This window comes from Sprattus sprattus, assembly GCF_963457725.1.
Source record: "Sprattus sprattus genome assembly, chromosome: 14".
Classification (NCBI taxonomy): Eukaryota; Metazoa; Chordata; class Actinopteri; order Clupeiformes; family Clupeidae; genus Sprattus; species Sprattus sprattus.
Window position 1 is genome coordinate 3,815,885 of NC_137912.1, and position 26,420 is coordinate 3,842,304.

A 26,420-nucleotide genomic window follows, 5' to 3' on the forward strand; every position below is an offset into this window, starting at 1 on the left:
ACTTCTTTGAGGGTATTTGACAACTTATATATCACAGTTTTGGAGCCTTTGTTTAACTGCAGAAGCTTTTCTGTACTGAAACTGTATTTCTGTAATGCTCGATTAAGTGACTTAAAAAAAAAGTAATACACAGAAATATGTATGCATCTGTGAATCCATGCATACATATGTGGATAATCTGGTTTGCCGTGGCTTATTGCCTTTATAGTGTCAACGGGCTTTTTACCTCAACTCGACAGCTGTGATGTGAGCTGCACTGCGTATTTTAAGGCAGAGCTGTGCTGTGTATTCTGTGGCAGAGTTAGCTGTGCTGGGTATTCTGTTGCAGAGTTAGCTGTGTTGTGTATTCTGAGGCAGAGTTAGCTGTTAGCTGTGCTGTGTATTCTGTGGCAGAGTTAGCTGTGCTGTGTATTCTGTGGCAGTGTTAGCTGTGCTGTGTGTTCTGTTGCAAAGCTGTGCTGTGTGTTCTGTTGCAAAGCTGTGCTGTGCATTCTGTGAAAGAGTTGGCTGTTAGCTGTGCTGTGTGTTCAGTGGCAGATTTAGTTGTGTATTCTGTGGCAGAGTTAGCTGTGCTGTGTACTCTGTGGCAGGGTTAGCTGTTAGCTGTGCTGTGTTTTCTGTGGCAGAGTTAGCTGTGCTGTGTATTCTGTGGCAGAGTTAGCTGTGCTGTGTATTCTGAGGCAGAGTTAGCAGTACTGTGTTCTCTGTGGCAAAGAGTTAGCTGTGCTGTGTATTCTGTGTCAGAGCTGTGCTGTGTATTCTGTGGCAGAGTTATTTGTGCTGTGTATTCTGTGTCAGAGTTAGCTGTGCTGTGTATTCTGTTGCAAGTTTAGCCGTGCTGTGTATTCTGTGGCAGAGTTAGCAGTGCTGTGTTCTCTGTGGCAAAGAGTTAGCTGTGCTGTGTATTCTGAGGCAGAGTTAGCAGTGCTGTGTTCTCTGTGGCAAAGAGTTAGCTATGCTGTGTATTCTGTGTCAGAGCTGTGCTGTGTATTCTGTGGCAGAGTTAGCTGTGCTGTGTATTCTGTGGCAGAGTTAGCTGTGCTGTGTATTCTGTGGCAGAGTTAGCTGTGTTGTGTATTCCGTGGCAGAGTTAGCTGTGCTGTGTGTTCTGTGGCAAAGCTATGCTGTGTATTCTGTGGCCGAGCTGTGCTGTGTATTCTGTGGCGGACAGGGGGGTGGGAAGAGGATTTTGACTGTGTAGGATCCACACAGGATGCAATTGCCATTGGTAGATAAAATACCTGTCATCTCAAAGACAAATACACAAACACAAACAACAGCATGGATGAACACACTCAGATTCAGGTCAGAGGAACCCATAATTGTGCAGCTGCACATGTGGATATATTAATATTTACTGATCACGCCAACATAGCTTTGTATAATACAGGGCCCAGTTTCCCGAACGCTAAAAAGGACTTGAAATCGGTCGTAAGAGGGATATTGCAGAGCGGTTTCCCGACGCCGCACTTACGGCAATGATGAGTCTATGATGTCGCCAAAATCCATGTAGGCCGTTAAGATACGTCGTTATCGGGAAACTAGGCCCAGTATAGTACATAAAAAGTCAAACTTAAAGCATTGTCTTGTAGTTCCTTCTAACTTCTCAAGACTCTTGGCCACTTCCTCCTAAACAAACTGATTGGCTGCATCTCTGTGATTGGTATCCCTCCACAAGGAGAAAAAAGGGCTTGCCTGTACAAGTGCCATTAGAAACCCTCACTTTACAACAGCTCTGTTTCAATAGGCCTACTTGTCAGTTTCTTTATAATAGTGGATGTGTGTGTGTGTGTGTGTGTGTGTGTGTGTGTGTGTGTGTGTGTGTGTGTGTGTGTGTGTGTCAGAGAGTAAATATCATACACACATAGAGCACACACTTAATGCCAGACCCACTTCTTTACCTCCCTCAATGTGTTGTGTCTGACATGTGTGAGTGTGAGTATGACATGTTCAGTGAGTGTGTTCTGAGTATAAGGCTTGCACACAGCCAAACAGCTTTTAACACACACACACACACACACACACACACACACTCACATAGACAAATGCAACACACACACAAACACACATACACACACACATAGACAAACTCAACACACACACAACACACACACACACACACACACACACACACACACACACACACACACACACACACACACACCCTTGCCTCCTGCCAGAGTTCACAGGCACAGCGACTGTGTCGAGTAGAGGAAACTGGCTTTCCTGGAATTGTTGGGAATGGGAGCTTTCCTGTTGTACCGTAAAAAAAAAAAAAGAAAAAGGCTCCAGCCAGATCACTGAGTTTATCAGACGGGCGCTCCTGCTCCTGCTCCTGCTTGCGGAATAATCCCAGGGCACTGGGCGAGTGTGTGTGTGGAGACAGTCATGCCACCTATTAAGTCGTCTCAGACTTGCTTGAGCTGTGTCTAGCTCGGGATCAGCGGGCTCTTCGGGCAGTCAGGGGATTTGGCTCGTTAGCTCGCGTCGTCCGCCAAAGACATGGCTCCACAAAGTACAGCGGGGCGAAATCCGTCGGTGGGTCGTGGCCATGTTTTACTGCGTGAGTGAGACTATGTGTGTGTGACCGTGTCTGTCTGTATGTATGAGAGAGAGAGAGAGATAGAGAGAGAGAGAGAGTGAGGGAGAGAGAGAGGACTTAAGTGTCAGAGGATCACTCGTAAGTAAATTATAGGTTGGTGTGCATCTTTACGGAATCTCATTCAGGCTTATTGAGCACTTAGCTCCATAACTTCACAATGTGGTTCAGTCAGTACAAGAGTAGAGCTAAAGAGAGGTGTACACAGTATGTGTGTGTGTGAGTGAGCGAGAAAGTAATTCAGCTAGAAACATGTTGGAGGTTGGTATTTACAGTGGCTTAAGAGTAGGTGAATTACATTTGTAAAAATGCATATCTCTTGCACTTATGATGCATACATGTTTTCAAGAATGTGCAATAGAAGTACACATTTGCATGTCATGTAACTAGACATTTTCCATTTATTTGAAATGAAATGCAAATTAATTGTTATCAGTCATGTCTACTATAGCGGGACTTCCACAAACTGTTCCCATGTTCCTTTTTAAAACATCCTCAATAACATTAACTATAGCAGCCGAGCCAAAGTCGAGTAGTCTCTCAATGTTTTTGTTATGGCTGCTGTTTCAAAAACATGTTTTTGCCACTCAGTGCAATTGTGTTTCCCCTAAAGTCATGTTGCTATTGCTAGGCTGACTCAGAGATGGGAATCTGGCTTTCAGGGCAGCGAGTCCAAGTGTTTGGGAAGTGGGGCAGTGAGGGAAACTGGCTTTAAGGGCAGCGAGTCCAAGTGTTTGGGAAGTGGGGCAGTGAGGGTATGGGTCCCTGCAGTGGCCAAACATCGCAAAGGCTCGGGCAGCGGCAGCCTCCGCCACGGGGTTGATAACTCACCCTCCCTGACTAATACTGTTTCTCTATAAGTACCATAGTGTGTCAAAGGGGAAGTGACACAGACACAGACTCAGGTGTGTGTGTGTGTGTGTGTGTGTGTGTGTGTGTGTGTGTGTGTGTGTGTGTGTGTGTGTGTGTGTGTGTGTGTGTGTGTGTGTGTGTATGTGTGTGGTACAGTGGTGTAGTCCAGGGTATACGCAGGTATACGGAGTATACCCACTTATTTTTCAGGCAGCATTGCGTATTACCACTTCTTAAAACAGGGTGTTTATCCTGTGCTGTATGGGCTGCTTAAAAACATTAAGAGTATACCCACTTCTCCAGGGACCACTACACCACTGCTCATACATACTCATAAACTCAGTACTTAGATGGAGAGGGATGATTCATTTGTTGCCCAAAGGTCAGTACAGGTGAATGTAATGTTGAGGTATTTTGTTAAAATGCAAAAGGAGGTCAGTACAACATGTGTAATTACCAGGTTATTAACAGCTTGTTAGCGAGATGCTAGATGCTAACAAACAGTGATGTGACTATATCTGAGTTATACTCCAAGTCAGGTGACAGTTATGGAGTTTAGTTGAGTTTATTAAAGATCCCCATTAGTCTACACCGTAGTGGAGACTCTTCTTCCTGGGGTCCAGGCAAAAGACATTACAATACAAATTATAAAATGCAGTACAGCATGATCAATGTTGGTGACCAAAACACAGACTTAGAAAACAACATTTACATTAAAACTGAGAATTAAAAACAGAACATTTTTGTCAGTCCGAAAATACCTAAAATAATAACCTAATCTACTCTAATTTCCTTTTTTTGATTATTGCTGCCTTAAGTTTCCTTTTGAAATAACATTGAGTGAAGGGGGGGGACTCTGGAAGAAGTCCTAAGGTAAGAGTAGCATACGTACGATCAGGGTTCAGTACAGAGTGTAGCGTTTGAAGCCAACACTGGGGAGTGGTAGGGAACAGGGAAAACCAGTAAGGCAGGAAGCACAAGTTTGTTAGAATTGTGTAAACATTAATTTCTATGAAGATGCACCTTTTTTATTTCACTTGAACTAGTCAATCTAGTGAGTGAAAGTACTGTGGTTCGTGACCCCATTTTGGCACAGCGATGTTCATTCACTCTCTGCATTTGTCGTCTCCATCCGTTTATTCCGAAACCCATGCAGCGAATGTTGACAGCCCCACTGCGTCCCATTTTCTGTGCATGTTTAACCAAACATCCTCCTCTAACCCCACCGCTCTGCCGTCTCCTCTCTTGCAGATAGCTGTGCGGCTTCCCTGGATTTCGCTGACGACATCCCCTTGTGGCTCCGCCTGAAAGGATGGACGCGCTGGAGTCGGAGCTGACTTGCCCAATCTGCCTGGAGCTCTTTGAGGACCCGCTGCTCTTGCCCTGCGCCCACAGCCTGTGTTTCGGTTGCGCCCACCGCATCCTGGTCTCCCACTGCGCCTCCAACGAACCCGTGCAGTCCATCGGCGCCTTCCAGTGCCCCACGTGCCGCTATGTCATCTCTCTGAGCCCGCATCGCGGCCTGGACGGACTCAAACGCAACGTCACACTCCAGAACATCATCGACCGCGTGCAGCGGGCCTCCTCCTCCCACTCGTCCAACGCCCTGCAGCTGCTGCCCCCGAGTGGGCCTAGCTCGCCCACCGAGGACGGGCGCCACCACCATCTCGCCGCCATGACAACAACAACCATGCCGCTCCCCGAACCCATACAGTGCCAGTTCTGCGAGCAGGACCCGCCGCAGGACGCGGTGAAGACGTGCGTCACCTGCGAGGTGTCCTACTGCGAGGAGTGCCTGCGCGCCACGCACCCCAACAAGAAGCCCTTCACCGGCCATCGGCTCATCGAGCCCCTCCCCGACACGCACCTGCGCGGCCTGCAGTGCTTGGAGCACGAGGACGAGAAGGTGAACATGTACTGTGTCACCGACGAGCAGCTCATCTGCTCACTCTGCAAGCTGGTGGGCCGGCACCGCGACCACCAGGTGGCAGCGCTGAACGATCGCTACGAGAAGCTCAAGGTGAGCGAAGTTTTCGCTGTTCTTATTTTTTTCAAAAAAAAGCAGTGGAGTTCTGGCATCTCTCATTGTGGACAAAAAAATAACAAACCAGTTATATTAAAGTTGACTATGAAACTTAGAGCACACTGTAAACCTGAACAAGTTCAGAGAACTCAAAACTTTTGATGTAACCGATTACATAAGAAAATTTGAGTACATATATTATTTTTTTTAAGTAAACTTAACTCAAAAATTATACATCGGCTATACTGATTTTTTTTTTAATCATTTTCATAATTTTTGAGTTCACTGAACTCATATTATTCCAAAATCGCAAAGGATTTAGCCTCGTCAGATATTTGTGTTTCTCTGGGTCTTTCGCAAACTAGTTACAGTATTACGCGCTTACAAGTTTTTGAAAGGGTATCTTCCTTCCGTTCCAACTTCTTGCGCAAGCTCTTACTGTAGAGAGAACTGCCATTGGTCGACAGCCTTCCCAGTGTTGCCAGATGTACATGTACATCTGTTATTTAGCAGACGCTTTTATCCAAAGTGATTTACAAGGAATTTTGCATTGATCAGGAGCAGTTTAGGGGTTCACACTTTTACACTTGGTAAGGAGCAGTGGGGAATCGAATTAGCAACCTTCCAACCTCTGGATTACTAAACGACTCCTCTACCTTAAGTCTGCTGTCTCCGTCTCTCATCACAAGAGCTTTGCAATGGTGTTCTCAACGACGTTGATGACGTCAGATACAAATTTTTTTGGAGTTATCAGGCAAAGTTAACTCAAACAAATACATTCCAATACAATTAAAACTTCTGCACTTGCTCAGAAAACTAATACATTTAAAGTTGGGTCAACTAAATACCAGGTTTTAAGTACTACATAATGATAATGAGTTAGTAGAACTGTCTGGGTTTACAGTGCATGTACACTGAAGGCCTCTGTTGGTAACGTTACATTAGTGTTTTTAATGGATTGTGGCATACTGACAGATTTTAGCACTTGTTTTTCTCAAAGACCGTTCTTTAATGCTAACTGCTTGTGAATGAGGCAGCTCATCTCATTTGCTATTGTCGAACTACAGAGGACACACAGTCAGCACAGTCACTGGAAACATGACAGCATGGGGCCCCATGACTCATAGGGACATTCGTCTCTTGCCTTAAGTTCCCAGTGACGTCACAGTGACGTGAGAATATAGGTCAGTCAGAGATACGCTTTTCCCTTGAATCAGATCTTTTTGCACTTCGCACATTGTGTGGATAGTATGAATCATGTTTATGTTTCTGTAAACAAGATTGAAACGAGCTATGACCTCAAAATCTCAAGTACAGTCAAGATCCCGAGTGCACCTCCATATGTCTGGAAATATTGAAGACACCATGCACAGTCAACGGCCAACTGGAGTGCATTCGATGGAGGGAATAAGCGTCCCCTTTAATAAACTTCCTTTGTTTTAATGAACTAAGGATGTGAGTCACTCAGCACAGCTTTTAGAGCATGCAGGGAACCATCCTTCACAATGAACCCTCTCACATCTATTGTGCGGCAGAGAGCTCTTGCGCAGTCTGCCCTGACTGACACACAAGCGAATTCCCATAAATAATACATGGCTCCCTAAAAGTCAAGAGCCCCACGCTGGATCAGCATGAGGCAAGCTGTGTGTGCAAAGCCCCTGCACCGTGATCCTCATTAGCGATCTTGAGAGTGGATCAGGCTTCTTCAGGGTGCAGGTTAAGCAGTGCTAATTGCACTCTCCCCGCAGTGGGGCGGGCTAATTGAGCATGGCAGCGCCAATGCGGAAGCCACTGGGAAATGGCCCCATTCTCACCTCGTCCGGTCGGGTTCCCAGGTGTGGCGAGGTCTCAGGCAGAGGTGTCTGAACCCTCCATCCCCCCCCACCACCAACACCACTGGGGTCTCAGGCAGAGGTGTCTTGGGGGCGACAGTGGTACAGAAGGTAGAGAAGTCGCTTAGTAATCAGAAGGTTGCTGGTTCAATTCCCTGTCGACGTGTCGCTGAGCAAGACACTGAACCCCTAATTGCTCCTGATGTACAGTGTGCCATCAGTGTAAAAATGTAAAATGTATATACGTACATCCTTGTAAGTCGCTTTGGATAAAAGCGTCTGCAAAATGTAAATTAAATGTAAATGGCTCCCAGGTGGGGTGAGGTATCAGGCAGAGGTGTCTGAACCCCCCCACCACCACCATTTATTTATTATGATGATTACATTTGTATTAACTTGTTACAAATACATTTGAAATTCAAATTCCAACATTTTGAATCATTTTTTAAATTTATGGAAATAATGATTAGATTAGTCGATTAATCGGAAAAAAAGTTGATAGATTAATCGATTACCAAAATAATCGTTAGTTGCAGCCCTAACCACCACTCCCCTGTGGATGGATCTGTTAGCCGGTCGCTGGATGATGGATTCGAGCAGCTGTGCTCCTGTGCATCCCAGCTAGCCTGGTGAAGCTGTAATTATCGCTTCCCTCTTAGCTGTGTTTTTAAACACGAGGAGGAAAGCCGCCGCCGTGTTGAGAGGGCGACACGGAATGATGTGAGCTGACAGGGTTAAACCAGCCGGAATGAGTTTGGGAGACTGGGAAGTGGGAAGTAGGAAGTAGGACACGGAGGGCTGCTTTTTTGGCTCGGCTCTTAATTCTCCCTCTTAAAACGGAGAGTAAGCTACTACTCCCCGTGGTCACAGTTAATGCCTGCATGGAAACCCTTCTAAAGGTCAACTGTTAGAGCGAGCATTTAATGATGGAGACATATGGAAAATACCAATGTCGAACGGTCATATTTTGACATATGTAGGGTTTTGGTCCACTGTTGTGTGTTCCAATTCTCACAACAGGGTCAAAGCAAATCTGGACACCTGTCAAGTCTGGCAAGCTCAGAAAATACCAGCTGTCATGGGTTCTACTGAGGGAAAGGTTGAAGGGTTAAGATGTTGTTAACCCCCACCTCGTTGACCCCTAAATATCCAAAATGATTACAGGAAGTGTTAATGTGGTGAAGGTGAATATTTCCACTGTGCACTGTGGGAGGGAAAAAAGCTTCAAAAGATAAGTTTTATTTTCAGAATGTTGTTTCAGAGAGTTTTGGTTTGATCTATCTCGCCAGTGCCAGTGCCAGAATGACTTGTTCCATCTTTCTTGTCAATTTATTACAATTTCAAAAGGGCAATGTTCATAGAAAATCATAGTTTGAGGCAGATTCCAGTGGGTTCCACACAGATTTGACAAAAAAAAAGTTCTTACTCTCTGTACTCACAAACTCATTTAAACCAAGATCATTTGAGATTGTGTAGAGAAGTCTTTCTTTGGTCCTACATTAAAAGACTTGTGCTTGAAGTGTCCATTTCACAAGTTCAGCTTTTAAAAATGAACTACTGAGGGACGTACAGAGTGAGGATAACTGTATCTAAGCAGAAGGGTTTTATTACTTTTATTATGATTTTAATATTTCAAGAAGCCTATCGGAACATCAGGTTCTGATACGATGTTGACCATTATTTTATTGCTCCTGCTGCTTGCTTTTATTGATTTTATGTAAAGCACTTTAAATTGCAACTCTTGTACGAAATTTGCTATATAAATAAAGTCTTACTTATTTACTTACTTACTTACTATCTAAATTACTCATTTGATCAGCCATGTTACTGGCACAGATGTTTTCAAGCTGCTTCCGAAGAGGAGAACGTTTAACAGGGAATATTTATCACCGAGCAGCCCCCATCGAGTAATTAAATTCAGTAAGATCAGGCTTTGCCAGAAAAAAGAGCTGCCATACGTTCCTATAACTGTATTTTTTATTGAAAATATTCATTTTCTGTGAACTATATTCGTGGAAACATTAATCAGATAAATCTGACACACTGGAATAATATTTGTTTCGGAACTTCGAACGTGTGTATGTGGTGCTTGGTTTTAATCCGTGACAAAACAGCCATTTTATCATTTTTATATATGCGACTTCCTTAACCAACTGAAAGGAATTGTGTCTGTTGAATCCAGTCCGTCTGCCACGACGGTGTGCTAGGTTCTATTCTCATCCCTTGTTTAGATTCCGCAGAGGGGGAAGAGGAAACTGTTTAAAATAGTGTGGTCTTGCAGAATCAAGAGTTCAGACTGGAGGAAACAAAAGTATGGCTCGGGGATGACAGTTGGTTGTGACTATTTCTGTCTTCCTCTCTAGCCTAGTCTAGCTCCCAGCCCCAACTGCCACACACAGTCAAGGTCAGAAAAGCGTGTTATGCTATTGTGTTGCTGTCTGAATCACCGGAAAAAGGATGTGTCCAGACAACAATACACTGAAGATTATTAAGTGAGGTTACATGCTGTGTCATGCTGAATCAGATACTACAGGTTACACTTAGAGGAATTTAATAAGCCAGTGAACGTGTTATCTGCTTCATCTACTCAATAATAGGAGAGGAAGTCGACTTAACTCTCCTATCTTTCATCCCTCCATGTTTCTAATAAGGGCGAGGGATTATGAAATATAAACATTAAAGATGGGATAGTGGAGGAAAGCTAATGAATGATGTTCAATAGAAAAGCCTTCAAAAGCACTGGCCTGAGGCACTCGTCGTCAACGCTTTAGCAGGGTAGAGGGCAGTCTTTTAAAATCTCAAAGCGTTTCCTATAGCACCAGCTAGAGTTTGAAGTGCTCAAACCAGATTTTCATTTAAGACTGGGTTTTCATATAAAACACAGTTTGTAATGAACTAGTTCTGGTTATGAAGGTAGCTGGAAAATGTGACAGTTGGATAACAGAACTATCTCTCTGCAACATTTAAAGTAGAAAGAGAGATTCTAGGTTCAGAAAATGCTGTTAAGGTGTAGCAGACCTGTTTTAACTATAATCAGTAGGCTGTATTTTTGTAAAAAAAAAAAATATTTTAGAATGGTCAACACTTGATTTTATTAATACTATATAGTGTTATCTTTAGTTTGGCTTGCATGAATATTGCTTGTGTGCTTCAAACGGTAGTGAGAGCTAAGCTGCTTAGCGTAGCTTGTGATCTGAATGGCAACATTGACATCTACAGTCCAAAAGAAAAACATCAGGTCTTTCCACTCAAGCACACTCTAACTCCTGCCCTATTTATTCATAAATACATAGCTCTGAAAATATGTCATGATTATTGCTCACTGCTGTATATTGTGTCATTGTGTACTGTACATGGACAAAGACCATGCTCAGTGTGTGGGTGTTTTTACATGTGAATGTATGTGAGTGTGTGTGTGTGTGTGTAGGTGTGTGTGTGTGTGTGTGTGTGTGTGTGTGTGTTTGTGTGTGTGTGTGCGTGCGTGTGTGTGTGTGTGTGTGTGTGTGTGTGTGTGTGTGTGTGTGTGCATGCGTGGGTGGGTGGGTGAGTGTGCGTTAGAGAGAGTGACTAAAAGCCAGGGGCTTGTAAAAGGCAAGTAGCGTAAAAAAAGAAAAGAAAAAAGGAACACAGTTCCATCTCTTCACCATCTGGCCCCTAAGCAACAACACAGGTTGAAGAGACAGCAGCCCTTTCCTTCCTTTCTCCCCATCTCTCTCCCGGGCACACATATGTATGAACACATGGAACATACACACTTGCCATGACGACACACGTCTATACAAGGATGCAGCGTTTAAGGAAAGAAACCTCTTGATTGGAGCACTGACCTATTATCAGTTTTGTCTACTTGGTAACAATTTTGGAAGCCTACTCCTCCATAATCCAAACCTAGTGTATCAAAGTCTGACCGTGGGTGGAAGATTATCAAGATTTATCCTACAGACTTGCGGATACATATTGACTTTTTCTCTTTCTTCTTCTTCTCTCTCTGCTGTGCGCTCGGTCAGTCCCTAGCCCCCCCCCTCCTCTCCCAATGATGTTTACACTTAAGTGACTGACTCTTGCTGTGGGTTGGCTCAAAGCTGCTTGTCTCAGCAATAAACATAATCAGGGTGTTTATCTGCCCAAGACAGACAGATGGGTTGTATTTGGAGTTAGACAAGAAATATAGAGCACCACATGGCAGTGGGAGTCTTTGTGTACAGAGGGGGGGGGGGGGGGGGGGGACACGGACTCATCACTCTTCAACTGACTGCAAATGCATCAAGTGATTAGATTTACAGTATTTGCGGTCATAAACGGTGTTGTAATGTGCTTGTGGGGCTTTTATTGTCAAATGACACCAAGGATTTGTTTCCTCTTCGGGGAGGCAGGTGGTCTCACATCTGAATGGCTGTTTCTATTATGAGTGCATGCCATTGTGACAGTGACTGACTGAGTAGACGATCGGTTTGGATTCTTTCCCCTTTTATTTTTTTGGGAATGTCAAGGATGCTTTAGGAAAGACATCCTGCCATTTGTGATAGGCCTGGTTCACTGTCATCTTTAGTGGAGCTGATGTCAGCACCTGAGGTCTAGGCTCCAAGCACCAGTGTTGTGCATGAACGAGTTCAAATAAACGCGTTCATTGAACTCGTTCATTTTTATGAGAACGATGAACTGAACGCAACTTAATAACAAATAATACATTTGAAGAGTGAACACGTTCATATTATCTGAGGTCCGGCGCCTCTGAGGTCTAGCTAAAACGTTACGGAATGTTTTCCTTCTCCTGAGGAGAGATGCTCTCTAAATCGAATGCTTGCACCGTGTCGTTGCTCAGTACCCGTTTAATATCCGCGATGTAGCCTCACATAAACCAACTAACTCGACTTCGCACTACGTTACCCATGAAAATTAGCAATAATTATTCAGCAATAAGCAATTATAATAAAAAATAAACATTTTTAGGAATTGATACATATGAAGTGCATTTTAAGCCAAGGGGTAGCGATGGATAAAGTTTTCTTTAATAAAGTCTTTAATTCTTACTTTCGCCCTTAAAACTTTGAAATGAACTGAACTTTGAACTACTTCAGAATTTAAATGGTGAACTATGAACTGGAACTATTCATGTTTACTTGTATGAACTGAACATTGAACTAGTTCATAAGAAGTGTGAACTTGCACAACACTGCCGAGCACATACCATGCTTCGTGTAGCAGCAAAGAGCACTGAACCTCCAGAACTGTGCTTTATATGGTCCCACTGAAATCAGCAATATTAATACCTCAATATACAGCTTCATTTTCAGTGCTTGAGTAGGCTATTGTTTGATGCTCCCAGTAATCCCCCTGTAAACGTCACAGACAGTATTCATTTCCAGTCGTTACATTTTCACAAGCATCTGTGGGCTCTCCGCTAGTGTGCTTTGATAGCAGCTTACAGCTATGTGACACTACATGACAACACATGCCATATGTTTTCAATGCACAGTATCACAGTACTTTTTTATTGAAATTCTAAGCTTGCACAAACATTTCTAACTCCACTTGTACTGCACCCATGGGATCTAACCATGTCTCTGTTTCCACGTCACCTTTCTATTCTCTATTGTCTGCCTTCAGCTCTTATCTGTATCTGTGTGCATACGAGGAACGAGAGCTTATTGAATTCCGTCCCCAGAGTAGGGTGATGCCATCTTTGCTCTGATGAAGTTTGTTTACCCAAGGGAAATGATATTACCTCACTCCTCTTCACTCTTTCAACAGAAGGAATAGATGAAAGACGAACCTCCCTTCTAGATTTCTTTGCCATCAGAACACAGCTGCCAAAGACATGTCACTTCTGTGTATGTTGCAGTGTTCCCTAGGTGCCTGAGTTCACTTTTAAATTCACATCGGCTTTCAGGAAAGTCAGTGCTTTACTGGTGTTTATCAAAGTCCTATTTCTATAGTCCACGAAGTATATATATATAATATAAGGATGTAATGAAGGAAAACTGATGAAAAATAAAGTGTGCTAGCATTGCATATTTTGTGGCTCTTTCAATATTTTTTAACACTTGGACAAACGCTTGGAGGGTCCTCATATCAATGGACGTGGAGTATATTTAGAATCTAGAAATCAATGTTGAGGTCAGATCCGCAGAATGTAAAGTCCTTTTGTGTCAGCAGAGTATTAAGGCCATCCATTAACTGGTAAACTCCGTCACAATCCCCCCTCTGCGTCTGTTCATTGGGCATACCCATAGGGGAGCAGCATTTAATCCTTGCTGACCATCCCTGCATAGCTTAATGTGGTCTGCCAGACCATAATATGATGATATTCAAAATAAAGAAGAGATGGAGTATGCTTGTTCCGGGGCAGCGGAGAGAGGGGGGAGAGAGAAAGGAAGTGCTTACATAAAGACGCTCCGCTCATAGGTAGACTGGCTGTCAGTAGGGGCTTTGATGCTCCATTTCTCGGCTGAGTGAGTTCACGCATGGCTTGGTTCTGAGCCGCTCTTTCCCAGTCGCTTCTCCCAGTCATAGCACCGCTTCGCTCTCCCGGGTCGCACTCAAACCGCTCAGCATGAGGAGGCATCAGGGAGGGCACCGGCCAGAGGTTAGTCACCAATTCCCCCTCAATGGGGAGAGGACGACTGGGGGGCAAGGGCTGGATAGCAGGACCAGCAGGGGGAATTCAGATAAGTCAGTCTTACTGTAGCTTGTTTTAGTCTTTTGTAGCTTCGATGCTACAATCAGTTGTTGTTCTGGGAACCTTTAAATCTAGGGGTGCTCTGTGTCCCTGTCCCGAGAGTTTTTTTTTGTGAATTGACAGATTTGACAGTGACATGTGACAAACTCTCTAGATCTCTGTCTCTGGTGTGTCATCTTGTCTGCAGACAAATTAAGTTTCTCTCTTTCCCTATTTTCCAGCAAGCGCTGGAGTCTAACCTAGGCAGTCTGATCAAGAGGAATAATGAGCTGGAATCCCTGATGGGGAAGTTGATTCAGACCTGTCAACATGTGGAGGTGAGTTCTCCAATCTGTTGCTTCTGTCTGCTCTCTGGCTGAATGTATATGAATGTTTCTGTGCATGCATATAGCTCCAGCGAGGATTGTAACTGGTCGTAACTTGTATAATGCCAAGATTAGATTGTAGCAAGTTCCGGAATACTTGATAAAGGTCAGCCTGTCCTGAAGTATAATGAATGTTTTGGTGTGCAGTTCTCCTACACCGAGAACACTACAGAAGAATGGTTGTTGTGACAATGCAACTGTCATTAGAACAGCTCTTAGCATTAAGCCTTTTACTCAGATCTTTACTAAATAAAAATACAATTGGCCCGGATCTTCTCAAATCATATTCAAATTCAACCACCGGATCTGGAGCTAATGAATAGTTTAGAATCATAAAATAGTCAACAGAGCGTGCAATACTTTATAAGTCATACCAACACTGTGTGCATGATGTGAAATACAGTATATAACTGAATGTGAATTGTGACGTATAATAATATATGAACAAAATAAGATTTTAGTAGATTGTATTTTGCTCATATTTAAAAATAGAAGATTAAGACAGAAGGAGGGGCTGGAGATGCCTGGCACAAGCATGGTGCATTCTGGGCCATGAGTCATTAAGCCTCAATGCATAATCGGAATGGCATGGCATCGCAGCTGTCACCATCTTTTATGATCAGAAGACAGAGAATGCCAGCTGGGCTAGTAGCCTGAGTTCTGTTTGACCAGTTGTTGACAACCCAGTTTAAAGCTAAATTAAGACATTTCTGTTTGACCAGTTGTTGACAACCCAGTTTAAAGCTAAACTTAGACATTTCTGTTTGACCAGTTGTTGACAACCCAGTTTAAAGCTAAACTAAGACATTTCTGTTTGACCAGTTGTTGACAACCCAGTTTAAAGCTAAACTAAGACATTTATGTTTGACCAGTTGTTGACAACCAAGTTTAAAGCTAAACTAAGACAATTCATCTGGGCTGTTCTGCCCACTAACTCTAGAGTAACTATAAGTAGTTGCACAAGCCAAAGAGAGAGAGAGAGACAGAGAGAGAGAGAGAGAGCGAGCGAGAGAGAGAGAGAGAGAGAGAGAGAGAGAGAGAGAGAGAGAGAGAGAGAGAGAGAGAGAGAGAGACAGTGCCTGAAATGAATGGCATTCAAAGAGACGTGCTCAAATTCCTTTTCTTGATTATTTCCCACTGCATGATGTATCAGACCTCTCAACGGAACAGTAGCCACAATGTGGCGAGTACCAAGGGATATCCACAGTGATTATATTTCACACAAGGGCTTTGGGCTAGGACTAGGACAAATATTGATGTAAAAGCTTAGATATACTGCTTAGCTTTGATCCGGTTCATAGTTCAGTGAATCCGCTGAAATAGCACACCGAAGAAGTCGGCTATCTCCCCTGGGGTCAAAGCTCTCTTGGTGGCGGTTTGTCACGCAGGGGTTGTGGGACCCATGTGCACATGTGCACATCTTAAGGAGACGAAGGACCCAGCAGAATGCCCCACTTTGTACCCCACTCTCAACTTATTTTAGCCTCCTGTGAGCCTAGTAGAACGCACTGCTTGTGTGCACAGACTGGGTGTCTTTCAATAATACATTGAAGTGAGTCAACAGAACCATGAAAATGTCGCCCGGCTTTTCATGTTGCATTTAGGTCAGGGCCTCTCGGAGTCTCTCTTACATGCCTCTGCCCCTTTAAAACACGCAGTGCCATCTCGGAGCATGCTCCCGTCCAATCACGTGCATGCGACTGGCTGCGTTATGAACTTGTGCATGATTAATTCAGCCTCATGTCGAGTTCTGCCGACAGTTGCCGGGTGGGTGGGAAGTTTTATTCTCGCTAAAGCGCTAAAACGGAACGACAGGAATCTATGAATACACCCTCCGTTACAAAATGCAAATGTGATTTTATTACTGAAAATGGCACATACCTACTAGCCTGGTGACACCAGCCTACGTATTTCCGCCTGAATTGATTTCAAGCATGAAATGGAGTCACAGGCTGGTAACGGCCAGGCTACATATCTACATGCGTTAACTATGAACTCCTATGGATTTACAAACACAATTGGCCTCTTACGGAGAAACACAAAATATCAGTAGATAGAATGTCTCTGATTTCCCTTACAGCAAAAACATTGTTCCTCTTTGGTGTTTTTTGCTGTGTTTAAAGTGGCCCCGTTCCTGGCCGCCATTACCCCGGGTTAAATGATTCGCTTACTGCTGCCTCAAAACACTCAGCCACAGAGAGAGAAAAAAAAGAAAAAAACTGACTGCCCTCTTTTCCAGTCTGTGTTTGGAACATTTGTGTGCTTATACCAAGCAAGGAGATTAAATTAAAAACAACAACAAAAAACCGCCTTTCTGAACAACAGTCTCTCTCATACCCTGAGTCACATAATCTGCAATTGATGCAAAAAAATCTCCATAATTTTGAGTTATGACATTGGCTACAGTGCTATGAACCACAATGGCACTGGTCAATGGTATTTCTATTCATTTGTAGACTGTATTTACCCATTGAAACAACTTATACATTTAGTCATTTAGCAGACACTTTTGTCCAAAGCGACGAACAAAGGAGAGAACAGTCAAGCTTTGAGCAATAGAGACCTAGTGTAACAATAAATACTACTTTACATAAGAAAAAGAAGTGCAGGAATGTAACTGCTGTAAGTGCCAATTAAGCACTAGTCTAAGTGCCAGTTAGGAAGGGAGGTGCTCTCTGAAGAGTTGGGTCTTCAAAAGCTTCTTAAAGTACAGAGGGACCCACCTGCTCTGGTAGTGCTAGACAGTTTGTTCCACCAACGTGGAACTACAAATGAGAATAGTCTGGATTGCCGTGCTTGCACAGACGGCAGTGCCAAACGGCACTCACTAGACGAGCACAGCATCCTGGGTGTAACATTTGCCCTTACAAGAGCATTTAGGTAGGGGGGAGCAGAACAAGCAATCACTCTGTAGGCAAGCATAAGTGACTTGAACTTATACAATGATCAAGTACGCAATAAGCGCAGTAGACACCAAAACAAAGGCATGACTAACTAAAATGAATGGTTCCTATCATAAATAGGACATTGTATTGACAGGATCATTAATACTCATCTCATATCAGCTTTGTGAGGTGCAGTGAAATCATTATTTATGACAACTCTGTGCAGAATGTGTTTTAATTCATCTGTTGTGGCTGTGCAGAGATCTATATTACACTGGCATGTTGATGCTGTAAATATTATGATTAATAACTCATAGATAGTAATGGTATATACATGCTCCATAGAAATCCATCAATATGTCATAACTACTGTATCTGCTTAAACTAAATCTAAAGAATAAAGAGATTACCGACGATCCAGTGGTAGGAAATGTTGAGTGACAGATGGTGTTTATGGCTACCATAGATTACTGAGTTTATGGAACTAAAGTAAGTAAGTAAGTAAGTAAGACTTTATTTATACAGCACATTTCGTACAAGAGTTGCAATTCAAAGTGCTTTACATAAAATCAATAAAAGCAAGCAGCAGGAGCAATAAAATAACGGTCAACATCGTATCAGAACCTGATGTTCCGATAGGCTTAAAATATTAAAATCATAATAAAAAGCTCAAAGTATGTGCCCTGGGGATCCACACAATAACTATGTTTATTTATGTTGTTTATTTATGTTTACGTGCACCTCAATATGTAGTATATTGCTTTTTTTAATTTATGATATTTATTAATCTATTTATTAATTGTTATTTATTATTATTTAGCTGTGGAAGAAGTCTGTTGCTGCCCCTTACTGTCTCGTTGTCTTTGTGGCAATGACAATAAAGTACTTTGGACTTTGAACTTTGATCATTCACTGTGTGTATGCTCTGTATGTTATGTTTAATGGAGGCCAGCATGTTACTGAGACATGCATAACTCACTTGAAGTTCATAAGAGGCACACTGGTAATGCCGTTAGTATCCAGGCCTTTAATGGCCTCAGTGAACATGTCTGCGTCCCTTTCTTATTTTCTTTTTTGATTTATTTTTGGGCTTTTTGGCCTTTAATCAATAGTTGAAGTGAAGAGTGGGACAGGAAATGAGAGGGAGAAGAGGTGGGGAGTGGACAGGAGATAGGGCCGGAATCGAACCTGTGTCCTCCATGGGCGTCAAGCCAGAATGTGGTCGGGGCTACTGGTTGCGCCACAGTGCCCACCTCTGCGTCCCTTTCTTAAGGTTGTGCGATAAGATGTGGTCAGGAGCTAAGTAAAGAGACACAACACAAGCCTGGGCATTACTGAGCTGTTCTGGGTAAACTGCTAGTGCCATACGAGACATACTGGTTTCCGGTTATTTATGCATCTGTCTATATGTTCATTCATGGCCATTACCAAATTGCCTTTTTTTGCACTACCATAACCTCACTTTATAAGGAAACTTATGCTGCTATACGTTTACCTGTATGTTCTACTTGTACTATGTAATGTCTTGTCTGTATGTTCTACTTAGTATTAGGTAATGTCCGGTCTGATCTGTTGTGCCTGTGCACTTTATATGTTTCACAGTAGGAGAGTGGGAAACATTCTTTGATTACTTTGTTTGTCTTGACATTTGAAGTAATTGACAATAAAGCTACTTTGACTTTGATTCTTCAGGTGAATGCATCCCGCCAGGAAGGCAAGCTGATGGATGAGTGTGACCTCCTGATTGAAATCATCAATCAGAGAAGGCAACTCATTGGCACCAAGATCAAAGAGGGCAAGGTAATGACTCAGTTATTACTGAAATTAACCCAAAGATTGATAATAAGACAAGACATAATTTGTGGTAACATTTTCAAGTACACGTGAGGTTGAAGTGTGAAATGCAAGGCATGGTGTTTCCCCTGCAGTCCCCTGTCAGGAAGGGGGTGTGCAATATTGAATAACTAATTGAAAGGCTAACGTTATTAAATATATTAGCATCGTTTCATGTTCAAAGATGGAATTTCCTTGTCTCCAGACATTTTCGAGTTTATTTCTTAGGCGTAGCTGATAGCTGATGCCACACTGACTGACACAGATTGTGACAGCATAAAGCTAAAAGCAGAGCAGAAAATACAAAGAGAAAAACAAAGGATTATTGTAAGAGCTTTACAGGTACTGTATGATTGTGTGGGGGTAAATAAAGGGGTCTCATTCTTACTTAAAAAAAATAATATATGTACTCAAATTTTCTTATGTAATCGGTTACATCAAAAGTTTTGAGTTCTCTGAACTTGTTCGGGTTTACAGTGTAATTAAACATATTAGCATCGTTTCATGTTCAAAGATGGAATTTCCTTGTTTTTTTTTTAGTTTATTTCTTAGGCGTAGCTGATAGGCGTTTAACATTTTTGCCACACTGACTGACACAGATTGTGACAGCATAAAGCTAAAAGCAGAGCTGAAAATACAAAGAGAAATACAAAGGATTATTGTAATTCTTATTTAGTTTGACCTACATGTGGATTACAACAGCAATGTGCACCAACATGTTCTTCTGGCAGATAAAGACGAATAACAATCCAATTAAATCTTTCTTTTTGTTTTACCTTTAGCTGTGAAGATTAATGCCTATTTACATTTTTTTTTTTGTCATTTTGCTAGAAGGAATTTCAAACATGCATAGTGATGAAAGTGTATCATGGACATGTAGTGGTTTCAGTCGGTCGCTTGCCTGAATCAGCGATGAGCAGTGATGAGCGGAGATGAGCAGAGATGAGCAGTGATGTGTCCTGTGCTTAGGTGGTGCGCATGCGAAAACTGGCCCAGCAGATATCCAACTGCAAGCAGTGCATTGATCGCTCCTCCGCCCTCATCACGCAAGCTGACCAGACGCTGAAGGAGACGGACCACGCCCGCTTCCTGCAGTCGGCCAAGAGCATCTCTGACAGGTCTGCTCAGCCACGGAGAGGGACACCCAGATGTTGGGTCATACCATGTAGTGTGTGTGTGTGTGTGTGTGTGTGTGTGTGTGTGTGTGTGTGTATACCTCTGACAAAAGAATACCACCAACATTGTTGTGTGGCAATAAAGTTTTATCTATCTATCTATCTATCTATGTCCTGAAGAAATTTTAATAAAAACAAATGAAAATAAAAAGACTCTGTTTTCACACCATGAATGATTGCTTCTTTTTCTCCCCAGAGTTTCTATGGCAACGGCATCGTCCCAGGTGTTGATTCCTGAGATAAACTTGACAGACACGTTTGACACTTTTGCCCTTGACTTCACCCGGGAAAAGAAGTTGCTGGAGAGTTTGGATTATCTGACTGGTGAGCCAAAACCTCCAACAGTAACCACACACACACACACACACACACACACACACACACACACACACACACACACACACACACACACACACACACACACACACACACACACACACACACACACACACACACACACACACACACACACACACACACACACACACACACACACACACACACACACACACACACACACACACACACACACACACACACACACACACACGCAGTTTCTGATTCTCTGACTGGTGAGCTAAAACCTCCAAACTAGAACATTCTCAAACGTGCTGATGTTTAAATGTCAAAACTCAAACACGGTCAAGGTCATTCAAACTGTTTTGAGCCAGAGGACAGAAGGACCATGGATAACAGGCATGAATCCTTGATCAACTATCAATATGCAATATGATTTGGGATCATTGCAGAAAAGGTTCTTTCTTTTGCAAAGCCATATATCTATCAGATTGGTATAGAGTGTTCAATCATAGTAAATGTGTTCTTGGACATGGAATTTTCAGGTAGGATCCCTTAACATTATTGCCATGTTTTGCAATGTGAACGACAAGGAGCCTGACCTCAGCACACTAACTAAATCAACCGGATGGCTAAAGATTTAGGCTGAATCATTTCATTTGTGTGCACACAGTGCGAAAAACAGCCCCAACCACACAAGAGAACTTTGACTTTCTGGCCACACCGCTCCATCCTGATAAGCGTCTCCATCCTAGACCCTAAAGGCATTTCAGAGCAGAACGACTGGAGAGGGACTCTGAGTCAGAATCTAAAATAGTGATTTGGTGCCCATCTCTTTCCCCTTTCAGCTCCTGACCCTCCTAATATAAGAGAGGAACTGTGCACAGCCTCCTATGACACCATCACCGTCCACTGGACCTCGGACGATGAGTTTAGCGTGGTGTCATACGAGCTTCAGTACGCCATCTTCACCGGCCAGTCCAACATCGTCAGTAAGTCAACACTGTTACTGCCTTTTTTCTTATTACACTGCAAACTTCTACCCCCTAATATCACTACATTCCTCTATACTGATAACAATAATCATGTAGACAACTAACATTTATGCATGATAGACAGAATGCTGATGTTGGCTGGCATGCAAGTGTTAATGTTTCCAAATGTCTTGAACCATCAGTCCCCACATGCTGGACACATCTCTGTATAGACAAACAGCAGACCATGTTGCCCTGATCATCCCCACTATGCAGTGCAGCCTCAGAGAACATTCATATTGAAGTGGATCAGACAGGACACGTTCGCACCTTTCACATTAATTGGGAACCAGTCACACAAAACTGACTTTGTAAAGGGCAACATAAATATTTCTGGGGAGCAAAAGTTCACAGGGGACACTTTCAGCCACCGTCTGCCCGGACGCACAGCTCAGTGGTGTGTGAATGCTTTTCAGTGGTGTGTGAATGCTTTTCAGTGGTGTGTGAATGCTTTTCACACTCCATGCACTCTCACCACTTACTTCTCCATTGTGACTGATTATCACATGCTGCCCATATCGGGAAAGACACCTTAATGTCAGGAAAGCGTAAAGGGATGTTTACTTTGTTGTTGCTATGTCAAATCACTGTGTATCAATATACAAATAAAGCTATCACAGGATGGAGCGCAAGCAGCAGCCCCGACCATGAACGGGCTCGAACGTCCACGGGGGGTTCGAATCCGACCCGCGATCATTTCCTGATCCCACTCCCCACCTCTTCTCTCCAGCTTATTTCCTGTCGAAAACCTTCACTGTCCTATCTGATTTAAGGCAAAAAGCCCAAAATTAAATCTTTAAAAAAAATCACTGGAGACATCATGACTGCAAAGCTCCCTTCTGAATATTACATTATTTCGGGTGAAAGTACTGGGCCGTAACAGTCACGTCTGTAATAAATAAACAAACAAATACATAAATAAATAAATAAATAAGTAACTAGAGAAGAAAGTGAAAGCTACTGGTTGTTTTCACACAGCTTGTGCAGTCCTCAGCATATCGTTGGTTGGAGTCGTAAACTTGATGTGACACTTCATCCTTCTCCATGATGCGTCTTGTTGCATGCCCCTAATTTCACATCTCGTTCCTCTTGTCAGAACATGTGAGATAAGCCTGAAGATGTCAAGCACCTCAATGCTGCAAAAAGACATAGCAGTAGCCATAACCATTTATGTGAGCTTGGAGCTACAGCTATAGACCAAGATTAAACTGATTAGTACGAGAAACTAGCCTAGTTGTGAGAGGAAGGAGATACACAGATAACAGGCGGAACTGTGTATTGCATCTAGCATATCCACGCTGGTCAGGACCAGGAGAGTGTGAATGATTCTTACAGGCGAGAGACCTGATTGAATTAAGGATTCAATTCAAACTCTGGATTTACACACAGCTGAGATGACGCAATTATTTTACATTTCTGGGTACCATTAAGCCTTAGTCCTTACTATGAATAGTTTAAACACTCGGAGGATTGAATACGCTTATTTTACCACTTAATGAGGTCTTTTTTAAATAATTTTCAACCATTCTAGATTGTATGGTGCTCCAGTATTTTGTGTTGGAGTCAGTAAGGCTAAAGAACTGTATGAGAATATGAGGAATATTTCATAACTATAAAACTATACTATAAAACTATTTTCAACTATCAAACTGCCTCTTTTCTGCCAGGTCTGTGTAACTCCATGGACAGCTGGATGATTGTGCCCAACATCAAGCAGAACCACTACACTGTCCATGGACTGCAGAGTGGGACCAAGTACATCTTCATCGTCAAAGCCATCAACCAGGCTGGTAGCCGCAGCAGTGAGCCAGGGACCCTCAAGACCAACAGTAAGACGACAGTAATAACAAACAACAACAAAATGTTATGATTTGTAAAGCATTATGAAGATAAACCATTTATGCCGTAACAAATCCATTTTCAACACAAGTTCAAATGTAGGCTGGTATACTTGGATGACTTGAAGACTTTTTCTAAAATAATGTTTTTGTAATTTTTTTGTAAACTTGACCCACAGCCTGGGTCAAAGTGCATAGGGATTATATATATACATGAAGTAGATAACCTGCAATGATGTCTTGCACAGGTCAACCATTCAAGCTTGACCCCAAGTCCGCTCACAGGAAGCTGAAGGTCTCCCATGACAACCTGACGGTGGAAAGGGATGAGACATCCTCAAAGAAAAGTCATGATAAGGAACGTTTCAGCAGCCAGAGCAGCTACGGGGTCACCGCAAACGTCTACATAGACAGCGGGCGCCATTATTGGGAGGCCCTGATTGGAGGAAGCAGCTGGTAATTGATTCATTCCTTATGGGTACAGTGTCAAAGTCAAAGTCAAAGTGTGTTTATTGTTGCATGCACCAAATTGCTTCAGCACAGCAAAATTCTTACGACTTGGTCAGCATCATCATCTATGCAGTAGACGTCATACAGATAACATATACCAAAAAATAACATAAAACACTATAACAATAAAACATATAACATGTAACATTAACATACAACAATTTAAAGAACAACATATACGTAGTAGCTCTGTAACACTATAGCGATAAAACATATAACATATAACATTAACATTCAACAATTAAGAGTAGAAGGGCTAGTGGTAGGACAACTCAAATTTGTGCTGAGTTCTGATTTCTGCTCTCTGCTCTCAAGGTACGCAGTGGGCATTGCCTACAAGTCTGCCCCCAAACATGAATGGATCGGCAAGAATTCAGCGTCGTGGGTGCTGTGTCGCTGCAACAACTCTTGGGTGGTGCGCCACAACAGCAAGGAGCTGGCCATCGAGCCGTCCCCCCACCTGCGGCGCGTTGGCGTGCTCCTCGACTACGATGTTGGCACCGTGGCCTTCTACGACGCCGTGGGCTCCCAGCACCTGCACACCTTCCACATGTCTTTCTCCCAGCCCGTCTGTCCCGTCTTCAACGTGTGGAACAAGTGTCTGACCGTGCTCACCGGCCTGCCCATCCCCGACCACCTGGAGGGGGTCCAACTCCTCGACTGACTGTCCTCACCGGCCTGCCCATCCCGGGACCACCTAGAGGGGGTCGAACTCCTCGACTGACCTCAAAATAAAAAGCCACCTTGGGGGGTCTGTTGGGAGATGCAATGGGCAGCTTCAGAACTCTTTGGACCAACTCAGGCCACCTAAAACAACCCCCCCCCCCCCCCCCCCCCACCTTGGCACCTTGGACCATACCTGTTTTCTCTCACCCCTCCATGTGAGATGTAGCACTCTAGTAAGTAGGAAAATGGATGCAGGAAGACCACACTGTTTGTGGTGCAATATAAAGCCCTAAAATGCAAATATATTTATGTCGTTATCTTGCTCATTTTCTTGAAAACTATATGTCAGTCCCGCCAGGATCTCACAAGGGCTTGTGGTGATTGTGGAGGCCAAAAGCGACTGAAATTTCTGTTGGAATTCTCAAAAGATGGCAGTGATTTTGAGTTAAATACAATCATTTGCATGACTTTATTTTGTTACATTGTGGTAATAAGACAATTGCAACCTGAAATCCTTGAATTTGCGTTATTTAGCGAGATGGCAAAATCCTGGAGGGACTGATATACTGTATGCTGGCTTGCTTTACCAACCAAGGCAATTCCAGCGAGCAAATTTGGATGAAAACAGATAATCAATTTGAATCTATTGTAGAAAAATTCCTAACGTTTGCACAGCTATGTTTATGCTTTATTTATGGAAAGGATTATTTAGGGAAAAGGGTGTTATGTTTGAAAAATTATGGATATTATGGTGCAACTGATGTGATGTTCCATCCATTTAATGAAAATACATTACTAGACATTTTACAATTCAGTTTACTTTCTCGTCCTCTATATCATCATGTGAACATTAGTTACTCCATCATTTTTTGTCTGGTTGTGTGATGGATAAGAAAATCTGGTTTATTGCATTTTTGTTTAACTAAATGGTCAATTGAAAGATTTAAAAAACATTGCAAGACTAAAAATTGACACCATATGCACCATGGAACTGGTTTTTGCTAAGGCACCCCGACACGTGTTTAATGCTGTGTTTCTATGTTACTGTCAATATCTAGTGTAGTTTGAAGAGAAACATTTTACAGTACATTTTGCTTAAGAAGGAAAACAGTGGGCATCAAGCTCATCAACTTGGTATGCAGATATTGTTTGTTATTCTCCAGATGAAAATATAGTGGTCTAACGTTTATTTCTTAAAAGATAATGGAAAGTGGAAAGATATTTACAGATAAATCAATAGATTGTGTCACTGTACAGTACAATTTCTATTTGTTGACGACTTAAATAAAACATAATGACCACATTATCTATTTTGTGACTTGAAATGGCCTTGATTTATTTTTGAACTTCCTTATAGTTCAATGGTGAATGTTCTAAGCTGCTAAACTGCATTAAATAGCAATAGCATCATTTCTGGTTGCCTATGAAGTATTTCTGAGACAAATGTATAACACTGCATTCAAATAATTGAATGTTTAAAATCAAAAGAGAAATGATGGTGGCAGGAGAAAAACAACGTCGTTTGGGCTCTATAACTTTTGGTGAGATGTCCAGACTCTGACCAGGCGGAGGAGTGTGAGTGTGTGTGTGTGTGTGTGTGTGTGTGTGTGTGTGTGTGTGTGTGCCTCATCCTCTCGCTGGTGCTTCTGTCTGACATTGTTCAACATGATGTCAAGAGCATTCAGAGAATTTCCTGAAGACAGCAGAACCACTTCCTTCACTCCACGATGCTTTTGTCTGTTCTCCATGGGAGACATCGGTGTGAAGTCATTATGCTGTTTTACCCACCAACCAGGACAAATACATGTTTAAGAATATCTTAAGTGTTTCCT

The 26,420-nt window shown here is 42.7% G+C and overlaps 1 protein-coding gene across 2 annotated transcripts in view; it reads left to right on the top strand.

The window, feature by feature from the left end:
* LOC308375428 (E3 ubiquitin-protein ligase Midline-1-like) overlaps positions 1-25,760 on the top strand; it is a 39,597-nt gene extending 13,837 nt beyond the window's left edge. The window contains exons 1-10 of one of the 2 annotated variants that reach the window (XM_080851576.1): positions 2,395-2,563; positions 4,703-5,471; positions 14,207-14,302; positions 18,928-19,035; positions 20,038-20,186; positions 20,440-20,567; positions 21,389-21,532; positions 23,242-23,403; positions 23,661-23,868; positions 24,238-25,760. In XM_080851576.1, coding sequence (XP_080707702.1) covers positions 4,764-5,471; positions 14,207-14,302; positions 18,928-19,035; positions 20,038-20,186; positions 20,440-20,567; positions 21,389-21,532; positions 23,242-23,403; positions 23,661-23,868; positions 24,238-24,586 — 2,052 coding nt within the window. In that variant the 5' untranslated portion in view covers positions 2,395-2,563; positions 4,703-4,763 and the 3' untranslated portion in view covers positions 24,587-25,760. Of the gene's footprint in view, positions 1-2,394; positions 2,564-4,702; positions 5,472-14,206; positions 14,303-18,927; positions 19,036-20,037; positions 20,187-20,439; positions 20,568-21,388; positions 21,533-23,241; positions 23,404-23,660; positions 23,869-24,237 lie in introns of those variants that run through there. The other variant, XM_080851575.1, reaches the window with a different exon arrangement.
* Positions 25,761-26,420: the final 660 nt, after the last annotated feature.